Source organism: Lasioglossum baleicum, chromosome 4, assembly GCF_051020765.1.
Source record: "Lasioglossum baleicum chromosome 4, iyLasBale1, whole genome shotgun sequence".
Taxonomy (NCBI): Eukaryota; Metazoa; Arthropoda; class Insecta; order Hymenoptera; family Halictidae; genus Lasioglossum; species Lasioglossum baleicum.
In genome coordinates, this window is record NC_134932.1 from 4,296,224 (window position 1) to 4,309,691 (window position 13,468).

At 42.9% G+C, this 13,468-nt stretch overlaps 2 protein-coding genes across 6 annotated transcripts in view; one reads left to right on the plus strand and one right to left on the minus strand.

The window, feature by feature from the left end:
- Positions 1-320: 320 nt before the first annotated feature.
- Positions 321-4,033, minus strand: Pisd (phosphatidylserine decarboxylase). 4 transcript variants are annotated; one of them, XM_076421453.1, is made up of 6 exons: positions 3,943-4,033; positions 3,537-3,593; positions 3,211-3,472; positions 2,854-3,087; positions 2,486-2,777; positions 321-1,372 (listed from the first exon to the last, which is right to left on the minus strand). In XM_076421453.1, exons 2-6 carry the CDS (start codon positions 3,581-3,583, stop codon positions 966-968), a joined length of 1,242 nt encoding a protein of 413 aa, XP_076277568.1. In that variant the 5' UTR covers positions 3,584-3,593; positions 3,943-4,033; the 3' UTR covers positions 321-965. The 4 variants fall into 4 exon arrangements, with proteins under 4 accessions (XP_076277568.1, XP_076277570.1, XP_076277567.1 ...); XM_076421455.1 differs by having other exon boundaries at positions 3,211-3,446; positions 3,943-4,018; XM_076421452.1 differs by having other exon boundaries at positions 3,965-3,996.
- Positions 4,034-5,291: 1,258 nt separating this feature from the next.
- The window catches only part of Fstl5 (follistatin-like 5), a 122,177-nt gene continuing 114,000 nt past the window's right edge, over positions 5,292-13,468 (plus strand). Inside the window, exons 1-2 of one of the 2 annotated variants that reach the window (XM_076421387.1) lie at positions 5,292-5,415; positions 5,612-5,866. The gene's annotated coding sequence lies outside the window, so the exon portion shown is untranslated. Of the gene's footprint in view, positions 5,867-13,468 lie in introns of both variants that reach the window. The other variant, XM_076421386.1, reaches the window with a different exon arrangement.

Here is a 13,468-nt window from a genome sequence, read left to right on the forward strand (position 1 = left end):
TTTCATAAACAGCTACCCATTGATGACTATAATACATGCACGGTCGCTGAGGGGCTTCTAACAGTTTTAAAGGCTTACAAGCACCTAAACCGAGAAAATACAAGGTGTTCGTGCGAGAAAAAAATCAAGATGAGGGAAGCCTTCAATTCGATCGATTTCTTTTCCTCCTAATTTTCACGCAGTCTCGCGTGTAATTCGATTAAAAATTATAGTCATGAGTCCATTACGTGAAAAACCACTTCCACGTGTTCCATTAGAAACTTCACTGGCGTCGGGATATCGATGCAAGGACCATCGTCGTTTTTCTTGCACAAATACAATTTATTTATACTTTTCTTCATCATATAATTCTCAGATCCATATACAAAATTGTCTTAACAAAGTTTGATAGTATCCTACATATATACACACACTTTAATACATATTACAGTATTGCTTATTTAATACGTATGTTTGCTGAGTATCACAACATTGAACCATGTATAGCGTTGCAAGTGATAATAATAGTGAACGCAACACTCTTTAAATGCCTCGAGAGAACATCGAAGTACATAGTTACATAGCACGTGGTTGCCTCGAAAGTGCGTTGAACCATCACTTTTTTCCAAGTAATCTTTATAAATATATACATCCGTGATAAAAATAATTCTGATTCATCGAGTGTTGTACGATACCTATCTAGAATCTTTATTCCTTTACATTTATAAAGTCTATAAAACTTTCAAACGATTTTAATTTTGTCGAGAGTTGGGCCATTTATTTGATAAATCCCCCCCGTAGAGCTTAATTCTTCGATAGAATTATTTCGTTCGCGTGTAGACGTGTCAACGACAACAACAATACCAACAAAGATGTGTCTTTTATCGTGTATCACTATCGTATGAGATCATCGAGTTACTGTATAACAGTTATACGTCTGTTCTACAAACATTTTTCCAGTCGAGAGTGTCGAGATCGATTATTTGTCATAAAGAACGCGAATGTTTCTCTTCGTTGCCAACGGTACACTGAGTTACAGCTTGACCCATCTTTATCGTTTGTCCTGCCTCGATGCAAAACTGCAAATCCTTCGGAGCTTCGAACAACAACACAACCGTAGATCCCATTCTAAACTCTCCAAATAATTCTCCTTTACCGACACGCGCACACCCTAAGCTAGCATCGTTCCAATGCTTCGCTTCCGGCCACATAATCGTATTTGTCTGCAGTGCTCTATCACAATAAACTTTTATGGAACCCACGTTCGTCGCTCCTACAGCAGTGTAAGCCATAAAACCACCTGCCCATTTTCCCACGTATACTACACGTTCGTTCAACGAGAATAAGTCCGGTAAATATTTAGCTACACTTGGATTGACGCTCAATAATTTTCCTGAAAGAAGAAAATAAATTTCTGCATTATGTCCGTTTTAAATCAATGTGGAATACTTCAAGAGAGACTGAGACTACAAGTATCTTTTTATGGATGAAGTAGCAGGGGAGATAACAAGGTCAAGAGATGTCATGTCACTCCCGGATTTTCAATTATTTTACATCCTTCTGTGGAACGAAATATCACGTAGCACGAGAAAGTACAATGGTCCATTTAACCCTTACCCGTGAATTTATTTGCATAAATTCTTATTTTAGGACTATAAATGAATATATTAGTGAGCAAGGAATGGACATTCAGAGAAATTTCGTAACAGTTTTAGAGGAACGTTAACAAATTGTTGAAAGAAAAAAGTAAAGGTGTACCCGGGTATCTGGTTGGCTACACAAGGGTTAAAAGAGCTGCACTAACGAGCATAACTGATTCAACACACTCTAAATCAGAATAACTTTTTTATGAATGGACCAAACGACTTCAATTTTTCTGTAAGGCTAGAAGAATTAGTTTAGTAAATGACGTCTGGAAAATATTTTGAAAAAATGCATTTGGTCGGAATTGCGAAAAAAAATACTAAAAATTGATTTTTACTATTTTTTCAGCTGGGCCAATAACGAAAATTTCAAAGATGTGTTTGGCCAACTCGTATAAATTATATACGCTCTGGAAATTTCATTGGAATCGGTTTACGAGTTATAAACGATCGAAAGTGGTAAAAATTGCAATTTTTCAAGATTTTCGACCTTACCACTTTCGATCGTTTATAACTCGTAAACCAATTGATCAATTTCAATGAAATTTTTCAGAACGTATATCATTTATACGAGTTGACCAAACACATCTTTTAAATTTTCATCATTGGCCCAGCTAAAAAAGTAGTAAAAATCAATTTTCACTATTTTTTCTCGCAATTCCCACCAAATGCATTTTTCCAAAATATTTTCTAGACGTCATTTACTAAACTAATTCTTCTAGCCTTGCAGAGAAATTGAAGTCGTTTGGTCGATTCATAAAAAAGTTATTCTGATTCGAAGTGTGTTGAATCAGTTATGCTCCTTACTGTAACTTGACCCCTCGTTACTTCATTCATAGAAAAATATTTTTATCCGTGTATACCTTGAAAATGTCTACGGTACTCTATCTCCCAATCGGTGGAACTGTGGAATCTATGATAATCTCCAGGAGCTAGATAGACTATTAATTGATAAAGTTGATTTTTCGGATTCTTCAAAAGTGATTTCACATAAGCGTCATCGTCTTCCGGCGTGAACTTTAAAGGTTGATCAGAGGAGAATGTACTTATGTCTCCCAAAAAGTGTCTGAGATTGTAAGTTACCCCTTTAACTTGTTCCACTTGACACCCTGTTACCGGGCCGAAATGTAATACTCTTCCATCGGAAGGTGAAACCTGCAATTAAATGCGTATACAATTTGCTGGATACCATTAATGTTACTCTGTTAATACTTAAATAGAATGTACTCACAATACTTGTTTTATGATCGATAGGCCTGACACCATTTTTAAGTGGTCTAACAAAGAAATCAACAAGACTTGGAAAATCAGACAGGTCTGCGTCGATTTCATCTAGATTGGCGTGAAAAGCTCTTGCGTAAAATCCATATAAAGTTGGTCTCAAAACAACTGGTAACTCTAAACTAGCTAACCAACCCCATACTCTACTTATTATCCGAAGTGGCAGGTAATAAGAACATTTCACCTAGAAAAACAAATTGAGATAAGCATCTAATCGGATTAATAAGGTTCAGCTACTTATGATAATGGTTCTACAAAATGATACATAAAATGATAAATCTGCTATTTTAGCAAAAAAAAACTATACCACAAAAACATTGATTGGCTCATACACATTGGCATTCTCAGTTGTGTCTGGATATTTTTTTAAATGGTTCCATTGTAAGATTCCCCATAAAGATAACGATGTTCCGATAGGTAAGCCCCATTCCCATCTTACAAAGGAATACCAGGATCTAGTTTTATGTTCTGTTGTATTTGAGCTATATCTCCTTAATAATTTCTGACTGATCATTACTCTCATAGATCCTCTTGAACGTATATCTGTACAACATTCGTAAGAGTTTCTTCTAAAAAATGTCAAATATTTTAAACATTGAATCGTTTTGTTGTCTCGATAATAGTGTTACAAACCTCATGTGTTGAATGAATCTAAAAATTCTGTAACCGGTCATCTTCATATAAGGAGAACTAAAATATATCAGATATCAGCAGTCTTGTCACGATTCTAGGTTAACTTCGATTTTATATTAAGTTCTAATCAACAATGCACGTGCTATAAATTTTTTTCGAATAGTATATTTCAATCACACAGATAAATCATAATTAACTAAATTGATTTTGTCGATTCAATATTACACAATACGGCTCTATATTAAATTAGTTAATCATCTCAAGAGTGTCTTATCAAATAGGTATCCGTTTCATTCAAATACATGTACTTTAACGCTGTGCGAACGATTATACAAATTCGAAACAAAGAAAGTGAAGTAGAACAAAAGGCTTTATAAACTTGAGTCAATATAAAAATGTATAAAACCTGATGAAACTTTAACGCTAACTATTTGATAAACGCCATCTATTAGTTTGACCACAGAGTAGGGATACCATGTATGGGCTGGCATCGACTAAGTACTATTCAAGATTTCCAGCCACTGCGCTATTCAGTGAAGCCAAAAGTGGGCCTAGGTAGGCGCGGGGATAACGTGAAACTAACAGCACCGACGCGACGAGATCATGTCGATAGCCTTCTGTTTCTCACTACAGTCGGAATATATCTTAGAGGGCATAAGAGAACACCGAAATATTCGAGTGACACGAACTCCCATAAGGCTAGCAGTCTTTAATAGTACCTCGTCGGTGGCACAGGTGATGGCAATACAAATGAGGTATACGGAATATTCACTTCTTACCCGACGAGAACCTCCTCAGTGGCCTTCTGCTAACTGACCGACATTCGGAAAATCAATGAAATCGGATCCATCCGAAATTCTGCATGTAGCCTTATTTTGCACATAAAACATGTTTCCCAAAGGGATTTTTGCCGACTCGAAAAAAGAGTTCTTATCATTTTAGTGTCACGTTCTACCTTACCAGATTAGGTTAATACTGATAGGAAATTTGATAGGAAATTTTTGTCGAATCGTCAGAAATTCCTTTGGGAAACATTTACCCGAAACGAAAATCAAAATGGAAGACAACCATAATCCAGGAACGACCTTAAAAACATTACAAAATCTGAATTCTTACAAACAATAACAACAATGGTTAAATAAACAATAAGTCAAACGTTCAATGTTTATTTACACAAAGTTTTGAAACCAGCTTTATGACTTCAATTAAATTATAGATTCTGCAAATCATTTACGTTAGAAAGCCAGTGATCTCGATAATAAATTTTCCACAAACAATTCACTTAGACCGCAAATCTCACCGTCGATTTCTCAGGCACCGTATCGCCCACAAATTCCGGCCAGCCGAAATAATGGGGCTGGGGTTCGAGGCTAAACCATGTAATCCTTTTACTTCCTTTCCATTTCCCGTTCCCAAGAGCAGGTAGAGCGCGGAACAGCCGATCGTTTCATTGCGGCTAATTGATTCGAACGTTAACAAACCCCGGTCTGTGCACAGATCGGCCACCGATATATCCGGGGGCCACAGCGTTAAAACTCCGTGAAAGTTCGGATCCGGTTGACCGCAGAATCCCGTTCATCCCGTTTGGTTAAATCCAGGGTAAGAAAGCGATCCCATTGGGTATCGAGGGGGCGGTGTTGGCCGAGAAAGTAACAGCGATCCGATCGGAATCGAGAGCACATTAGTTAATCCGGTTCCCGTTTTACTTCCTAATTGCCTAAATCGCCGGAAAAGTTTGAGCGAGACCGGCGGGGTGCGCAGTCGCGTTTAGATGTGCACGCTGCGCCACTGCCACCGTCGGGTTAGGTTATCTCGGGGTTCACGTCGCTTTCCTACCCTCTCCTCATGCTCAGTGCACCCCAAGCTATCACTGCGGTCGGTAGGTTTCATCCCAACACACACACCAACCCCGACACCACGCGTGTACATAACAACACACGCGTCAACTCGCGAGATCGCCACGATACTCTATTTCATCGCGTCGATCCTCGATCCCGAACGATGACGCGATGATCTGCGAGATCGACAGCCCCCGAGACACGATACAAAACATGCGATTCTTCATCTCCACGTAGCTCGAACGTTTCGGTGCCTAGCAGACAACCTGGAACCAAAATAACAACCCCATCTGTCCGAGATCGAAAAAACGCCTGGATCACGTCTAGATCGGATCGCGAACCGTGCCGATACACCGATGCGAGGATGGACAAGGGGGTCCGGTGTCATTGACAAGAGCAGCACAGGTGGATAGTGTAGACACACGAGGTTGTGCTAGTGGCCGCGAGGACTATTGCTGCGAGAACCAGTCTACGGAGCCAGTCGCGCGAAAGGTGAGTATGTACAATGATCCACACTTGGCAAGCTTGATGTTTACCTTCGCGAAACTGTTCGGTGCAACACCTGGCCAGCAACCGGTACGCTATCGAGTTCTTCTTGACACGATTCGCTTAGGCCTAGAACTTGTTAGTAGTATTGTTTCACGTTGGTTCAGTGTTTACGTTATTCCGGTCAGTTCTCGTTAAAACAATACGCCGTGCGCCGTTTAAACGAGCGCGTCACGGCATACCAATCTGCCGGGGGACCAACGACTAACCTTCCCCGACCTAACTTTCGATCAAACATCAACAAAACCCGACGCCGACAGCGAGATCAACAAACGCGGATCAGCGGGACGGAGTTTTTTCCGAAAGGGGGGCTGGTTTTTTCGCATTTGAAAGCGGAGGATCGCTTTTACGGGTAGGAAAAGATGCGTGAACGAGGCCACGAGCGTGAAAAACGCGGGTGGCAAGCGCGAAAGGGGATGAGAGACCGTGGGGAGGGAGATATCCAGGCTGAATTGAAGAATCCCTCGGTCCTGGCGGTGGCTGCAAGTGCAAGCAGCACGCGCCGGATGAATACACAGTGAGACAGGGAGGAGGGGGGGGGGGGCTGCATACCCCCGAGTCAGGCAGGTGTGAGTGACATCTACGAAAAACCTGTCTACGAAAACGCGCAGGCGCCTGTCCACCTGTAGATATGCTGCGCTGGTGTACGCGAGGCTAAATGTTAGATTTATCCGTCACGTCGGTGGAACAGAGCACGACTCCGGAGTATCCGGATCAATAGAATTACTTTTTCTTCATTTCTACTCGTTCTCGTCGTCGTCGTCCTCGTCGTCGTTTTTCCGCTTCTTTCTTTGTACACTCGCGGAGTGGAACGCGCGTCCCTTTGCGCTCTTTCGACGTCGCGACGCCGCGCCGCGCCGCGCCGCGCGGAATCGCCGCCGTACGTGCGGAAACGAACCGACGACGAGAGGAGATCGATAAAATTACGTATCTCGCGGAGGAGTTCGTACTCGCGGTATTTCAACCCCTTCTGTCTTTTATCGCGCACCCCGATCGTAACGGAAAACTATCCGAACGATCGTAGACACCGCGGAACGGTTACCCCGTTTCACGATGCTCCTCTCCTCTCGAATGAGAGGCTGAGGCTACTGTAAAACTTTTAGGATGGGAATATACCTTATTCCCATAAGATACTTTAGTAACAGAAATTGTATAATTACTTTAATAGAGCACTGAAGGTGACTACTTTTCAGTACTTTATAAAAACAACGGGATTGTGTCTATCGTAATTTTTGGCCATTCTGTTTAGAAGATGTACGCGGAGAAATAAATTTATGAAGCAATTCCTCGTGGATGCAACAATCTCAAAAAATGTGCTTTTTTCTTGGTTAAATTAACAAATTCGATAATTGAATCTCCAACTTACGAGAAGATAAAAGTCTTCTTCAAGTTGGTGTATTATTATTAGACAGCGGATCTTTATGGAAAATAAAAAATGTTTGCATTGATTGCAAGACACAGAAGTGAAATAAAAATTTCTTTCTTCTTTTAATTATCTGATTAAGCTGTAACCAATACGCTGATGTCTTTAAATCTTCTTAATATGTCCACTGCTTTAAACTGTGCTTACCCATTTTTGTCATAAATGCATAAAATCCGCAGTCTAATTATTATATACTAGAGACGCTTTTTATCATGAAGATAATTGTTCCGCATTTTAAAATTATTTTGAATTACTCAGAAGCAGTAGATACCACGTACAAAAAGACGATTCACGGCGGATAGACTCTTGAGGCAAAGCAAATTAACTTATATTACTTTCACTGGTACTTTACATTTAGTAAAGTATTTTTTCCACTATTTCGAAATTTTGCTTTGTCAAGGGGGTCGTCTGAGGGTTTTAAAATATTTCCATAAAGATTAAAATTCATTAAATATTCATTAAAGAATTTAAAGAAATAAGTTTATGAAACAATTCCTCGTGGATGCAACAATCTCACTAATTGAAAATTCAAAAATGTCCCGCAAACATTCCGTTCTTTCCCCGATTTCTGTGCTATCCACTCCATTGAACTGACATAGGGAACGGCAGATATAGTGAAGTATTGCGAAGGAGGGCTAAGTTTCAAAACGGGGATACATGGGTCTCAATTGGTAGCGTTGCCGACAGGAGTAGGATTGAAAAGAAGAAGCGGGGAAGAACGACTCCGCTGTAGATGCAACTTACGATCCCTGCACAGTACTTGTCTCTCGTCGCAACCCCTTCATCGGCAAGTGATCTGCGAGTGCACCTTCGCTGGGACCCAAGCACATCTGGACAGTGTGTATTCGTTTCCTGGACGATTCTCCAGTGTCACTTGAGATGCCAGGGTCGCAAGAGACAGTCTCCCGCCCATTGTTTTCATTTCCGTCGTTTCTTGCATCGTGCGGAATGGTTATCTCGATGCTCCTGTTGCCAAAGCGAGAGGCTGGGGCTTCCCCATCGAGAAAATGTTTTCGGTAAAAGTTTCCATACGATCCCCAGGAAAAAAAGAGAGAGAGAGATGGGAACGTGTGGCGGTCTCCCCTGCCCCTCCGCAAAGACGCGTCGACTTTACGAGAGGGAGGGGAAACGACGTTCGCGGAAACGATCCACTTCCGCCGCCAGATAGGATTTATTCCCGCTGAGCGGCGGAATGATATCCGACGGGGAGGATTCTCTCGAGTAGCGGTCGTGATTCGGAAAACAGTCCGCGCGTATTCTCGCCCCGGCGAGTCATCATCGGTTTTCAAGGGAGCGAACGGACGTAACGGGGACGTAGAGATCGAGTCCTCCTCCCGGTGAAATGAAATGCAATAAAAATAAACGACGGGACAATGCCGGGGCTCTCGATTCTTTCCAACGACGCGACGCGACGCGACGCCGCGCGCGGGGACGGTGTTTGTTTAATCGATATCGACGCTGTTCCTGTTCGCGAGCCGCGATACAGCGCGAAAAATCTATCCCGATAAAGCTATCCGGAGCACGGAACATGGGAAAACGTTTTCGAAATGTTCTTGGGTGGGAAAGGAACTAATGGCGACTTATGAGATTTTTATTCATCGGCGGGTCTGTGGTTGGGTGCTCAGAAAAAGAAACACAATCCCCTTAGATGGCACCCTCTCCTTATCTATTTCCCTAATCATGCTAATCGGTAGAAAATAGTAGAGCGGTACTGTTCAATTCTACCCATTGTTGTTGTAAATGCTTAGAATCCGCAGTCTACTTGCAGTGGGTGTACATAATTGATTGGAAATAGCAAAAATTGTGAGAATCTGCGACTTAAATGAATCGCAAACTCTAAATTCAAAGATTGTTACATGTTACAATACTGTCCGCGTCGTCTATGTTTTCCTTCCTATTATCGTTCTCATTACCGTCGCCGTTGTTTTCATTATTCTTATTATTGTGTCCCCCGCCGGCCGTTCTCCATTAATACCTCGCCGCCCTGTACCACCCCCACTCGGCGTCATTAACATTAGCATTTTTATGATTATTAACGGTCGTAAGCGTCGGATATTTTCGCCGGTGCGTCTCGCCAGAGGCCGAGGGAACGCATCGCGACTCCCCCGTTATGAATCGCATTACCTTTTCAAAACTGAGAGCGCCGCGTTACGCGATACCCTACCACCGGCGTAATGCCACCCTCGCAGCATCGCAATGATGTAAAATCCGCGCGTGGCACAATGGATCGCGAAACAAGGGTCGACGTCGCTGGAACGCTCTTCGTCGACGTCGAGTCTGAAGGTTCGTGCGATGACTGTATTTCGGTACATCGGTTCCTAAGTTTCGCGGACCAGGTTGCAATTTATCGCATCGGTTCATGAGCTCGTTCATTCTCGTCGGTTGCGCGGCAAAGTTGATCTAGTTTTGACTTTAACACAATTTTAGAATATATGTATTCCCGTAGGAATTTTTCAACGTTTCAGGGGTTAAATTAAAGGGAAAAGCTGGCAATTTATGTTAACACTTTACCTACCGGAAGCCTATTAATAGGATTATCAATAATTGTGCTGTACCAAAAGAAAGAATAGAAATCCTCTGTTACATTGCAATCTTAAATGAAACTATTAGATGACGTTATTGAGGGCGGCTTGTTAGTTCACAATGAAAATTGCTGTTGCTATTGAAGGTTCCATTAAGAAGAGTTGAGCCATGTACCATAGATTTTTCAAAATTATGCAATAATCACCGGTCGGTAATGTGTTAGGTGCGCTGGGATTTCAAAAGAAACACGAAATCCTGTCGAAAAATAGAGAAACCTGACCACAGGTCGGACGAAATTCACTTTTCTTTAAAGGGATCCTTTAAATACCCTCCATTCCCTCCCTATAAGATTCTCGGGAAAACATGTTCATCAAGTGATCATGAAAAAGAAGAAATTTTATTTCGGTCAACCTGTACGCGACAATAAACTTAATATGGTCTCATTACTTTTTAGACCCAGGTCGTACACATGTATCCGAAGCTGAGAGCGCCGGTATCGATCTCGCGGCAGCTCGCAAAGTTCGCGGCGATTTTTCAAGAGGCCCTCGACGATGAGCCGGTTGCCAAACAATGCCAGCAGCGTGTGCACCGTCGTCGCAAAAGTCCGAACGAACCGAAAGCTTTCGCTCGAAAGCAATCCGGCGTGGCGTGCAGCGCGACGCGACGTGACGACTCGGTATCGCGCGCGCTCGTCGCCACCCTCTCGCGGGTGCTTTTCACATTTTCACATCTCGCCCGCTGCCATTATCACGCGCGAGCTTTTTTGATCGCCTTCGGTCCTCGATCTATAATGCCCACGCTTTTATCCGCTCTCTCGACGACCACCGAAACGAGTCGGAAATGTCGCTCTGGCTGCTCGCGACTTCCTCGCCAACCCCCACGACTTAGCTCTCGCGCCGTTTCACATCCGCTCCATTCCGCTTCTTTGATCGTCGAATCGCACGCTCCGCGGCCTCGATCCGGCGATTACCCGTCGAACTGTTGCTTCCGACGAGCGACGATCGATTCCTGACGATTCCACGTCGAGCTCGAAATTTTTCTGAACGCGATTCCTGCGAACTGTAACGAACAAAAGCGAAAATCCAGAACTTTGGTGTGGTTAAATTAACCCTCCGTGGGCATCCTGGGTCGTTGACGTCCGCAACGAAATTGCACTCTCGAATTTCTTTCTTCTCAATGCTAATTTTTGGCAATTTTACTGATTATCTCAAAAATTTTCTTGGTTTAATTTCAAACAGAAGAGACTAATTACTATTTAAGCTAGTACATCACTCGTTCGCGACGATAAGCCAGTGTGTACAGAGTGCATTCTAAAGGGTACGAGCCGCATTCAAGGCAAAGGGAGTAAAGCACACATAATTAACATGTGCCCGTATACACGGCATCTTAATAGCCAATGAAACCTCTTGATGTTCGCCCCGGGAACGTTTTAATTTTATAGCAAACATGAAAAACGCTTGCAATGTTGAGTGAATCTAATTTGATGGTCTCGCGGAGGTGTGTTTTTTAAAGATATTCGCGTGGGCGGGCGCGGGCGCGCGCGCGAAATCGTCCCGAGCGATAGGTACACGCACGAATCCAACGTAACTTTCCGGGGCTGATGCATTTATGCATACCGGGCGCACGTGCCGTCGTCTAATAACCAGAGCAATGCATCGCGGGCGTCGCATTAAACCGTGCGAAACCGTGGCCACGCTCGTAGGCGTTCTACGCCCCTAATGTTGCGGCGTCGTAATTCTTTTTTAATTAAAAACCCCCGGCCTAGCCGACCCGGGTCCTTACCGGCTTAACCTCGATCATCCAATCTGCTTTTAGTGGCCTGTTATTGCGATTATTTATCGTCCCGTTCGTAATCCGTTCGTACTTTATTAATTACGGTTCGGGGACGTTCGCGACCTCTCGCACATTCGATCGTCTTCAGCCCTTTCTCGCTCGTCTTTCAGCGAATTTTTCTAATACGCAAACATTCATGTTCCACCGATCAATGCGGATACAGAAGCTTTTCAAAATTCCACCCCTTCAGAGTGGGAACTATTAGGTCGTAAAGAAAGTTCTTGCGGTTTTCGTTATTTTGGTTTTATAATAAGAACCGCAAGAACTTTCCTTCCAGCCTAATAAAAGAGTAATTTGCTATAGAATGCGATAGGATGAAAAATGTGCTAAAATTGGCCTCTTCGCGACGAGTAACTCGCAGCCAACAAAGATAAGGGTGTGTCGTTTTTTGGGGAAAATTGACCACGATTGCTATCGCGCCCCCGCGGTGATCAATAGCGGGACGAAAAGAAACGCGGGGAATCTGATTACCCCGGCTCGTATCTGATCAGTGAATGACTCTCTCGCATGCAGGCGAGTCAAATTTATTCCGACGCCTCGGGGCGACGGCGAAAGACACATCAGAGCCGCGCACAGACAGAATGTGTCTTATCGATCCGTTCTATTGCGATGGTTATAACAAATTCATGGAGGAAAATGCTCGACATCGTCGCCGAGGAGGCAAGAACAGGCTGAGCGACGCCAGAAACCGAGACACTGATTTCCCTATCTCGTACCGTTAATCGATGCAACCGCTGAGATCGCTGAGGAAAACATCGCCGAAATGCACAGTGTCAATTAGAAACCGGCGAGTTCGGCTGGATTTAGATCTGTCCGTTTAACCAAAACTTCCATACAGATGCTAATTTGCCGGACTAATTAACTGCGCGAATCGGAAACCAGAGGACATTGATCGAATAGCACGCGGCGTGCTTTTTTAAGGCGTTTGTCACTCATTGTCAGTGGTGTCGAGGATATTTAATTAAGAAAATTTATTTTAAAGTGTTGTTCGTGATGGAGATAAGCACCACTGAAGGATCGTTTTTATTGTCTTCGAACGGAATTTGATTTGGAAGTGTCCTGAAATCAAGTCAGTTTCCCACGATTGAATTTCGCCGCCTCGACTATAGAAATCTGTTTGAATGCGACGTAATAATGAGCGAGCGTAGTTATTGAGTATCATAGTCATTGTGTTGTGGAAACAATAGACAATATTGTTTTACACGCCCTCAGCATCGTGGATAATTCGTTCCTGTTCCGAACAAAAATTGACTATTCCTAACGAGCCATGTTAATTGACTTAAAAATTGAACACGGGCATTGTTAAACCCGGCAAATAGTAAAAAACGTTTGCAGCTTGTTTGGTTATTAATCGAGTCGGGGAATATCAGTTTAGAATGGAAAAATTGTTCGAATTTCACGAATGGTTGGAAAGACACGTACAACGGGGGACAAAAATATTCGGTCACCCTTTCAAAACGAATAGCTTTTTTAAAATCGGACGAATCGAGTTGAATTTTGTCGAGATTTTAGAACGATCATTGGGTAATGTAAAAGACTGCCACGGGCCGATTTGATTTTTTCACGAAAACATAAATATCAAACCGGCCCTGGCAATTTTTGCGTATCCGATCTATTTGGGGCTGGAAGCAAGAGGGTTAGATTTCGCCGATACGTGACGCACTAACTCGGACCGAGTACTGCGGCCGAAAAAAAAACGGAAGAGATACCGCTATCGGTACACTTCGGCCGACAATAGAAGTCGATTGGTCTAAAAATCGAAAGTAGAT

What these genes read in the sequence shown, in the direction of transcription:
- Pisd (XM_076421452.1), bottom strand. An exon ending in TCGATCATAAAACAAGTATT is followed by an intron (nt 2,778 to 2,853) that starts GTGAGTACATTC and finishes ATTTAATTGCAG; the next exon opens with GTTTCACCTTCCGATGGAAG. An exon ending in GTACCGTAGACATTTTCAAG is followed by an intron (nt 1,373 to 2,485) that starts GTATACACGGAT and finishes TTCTTCTTTCAG; the next exon opens with GAAAATTATTGAGCGTCAAT.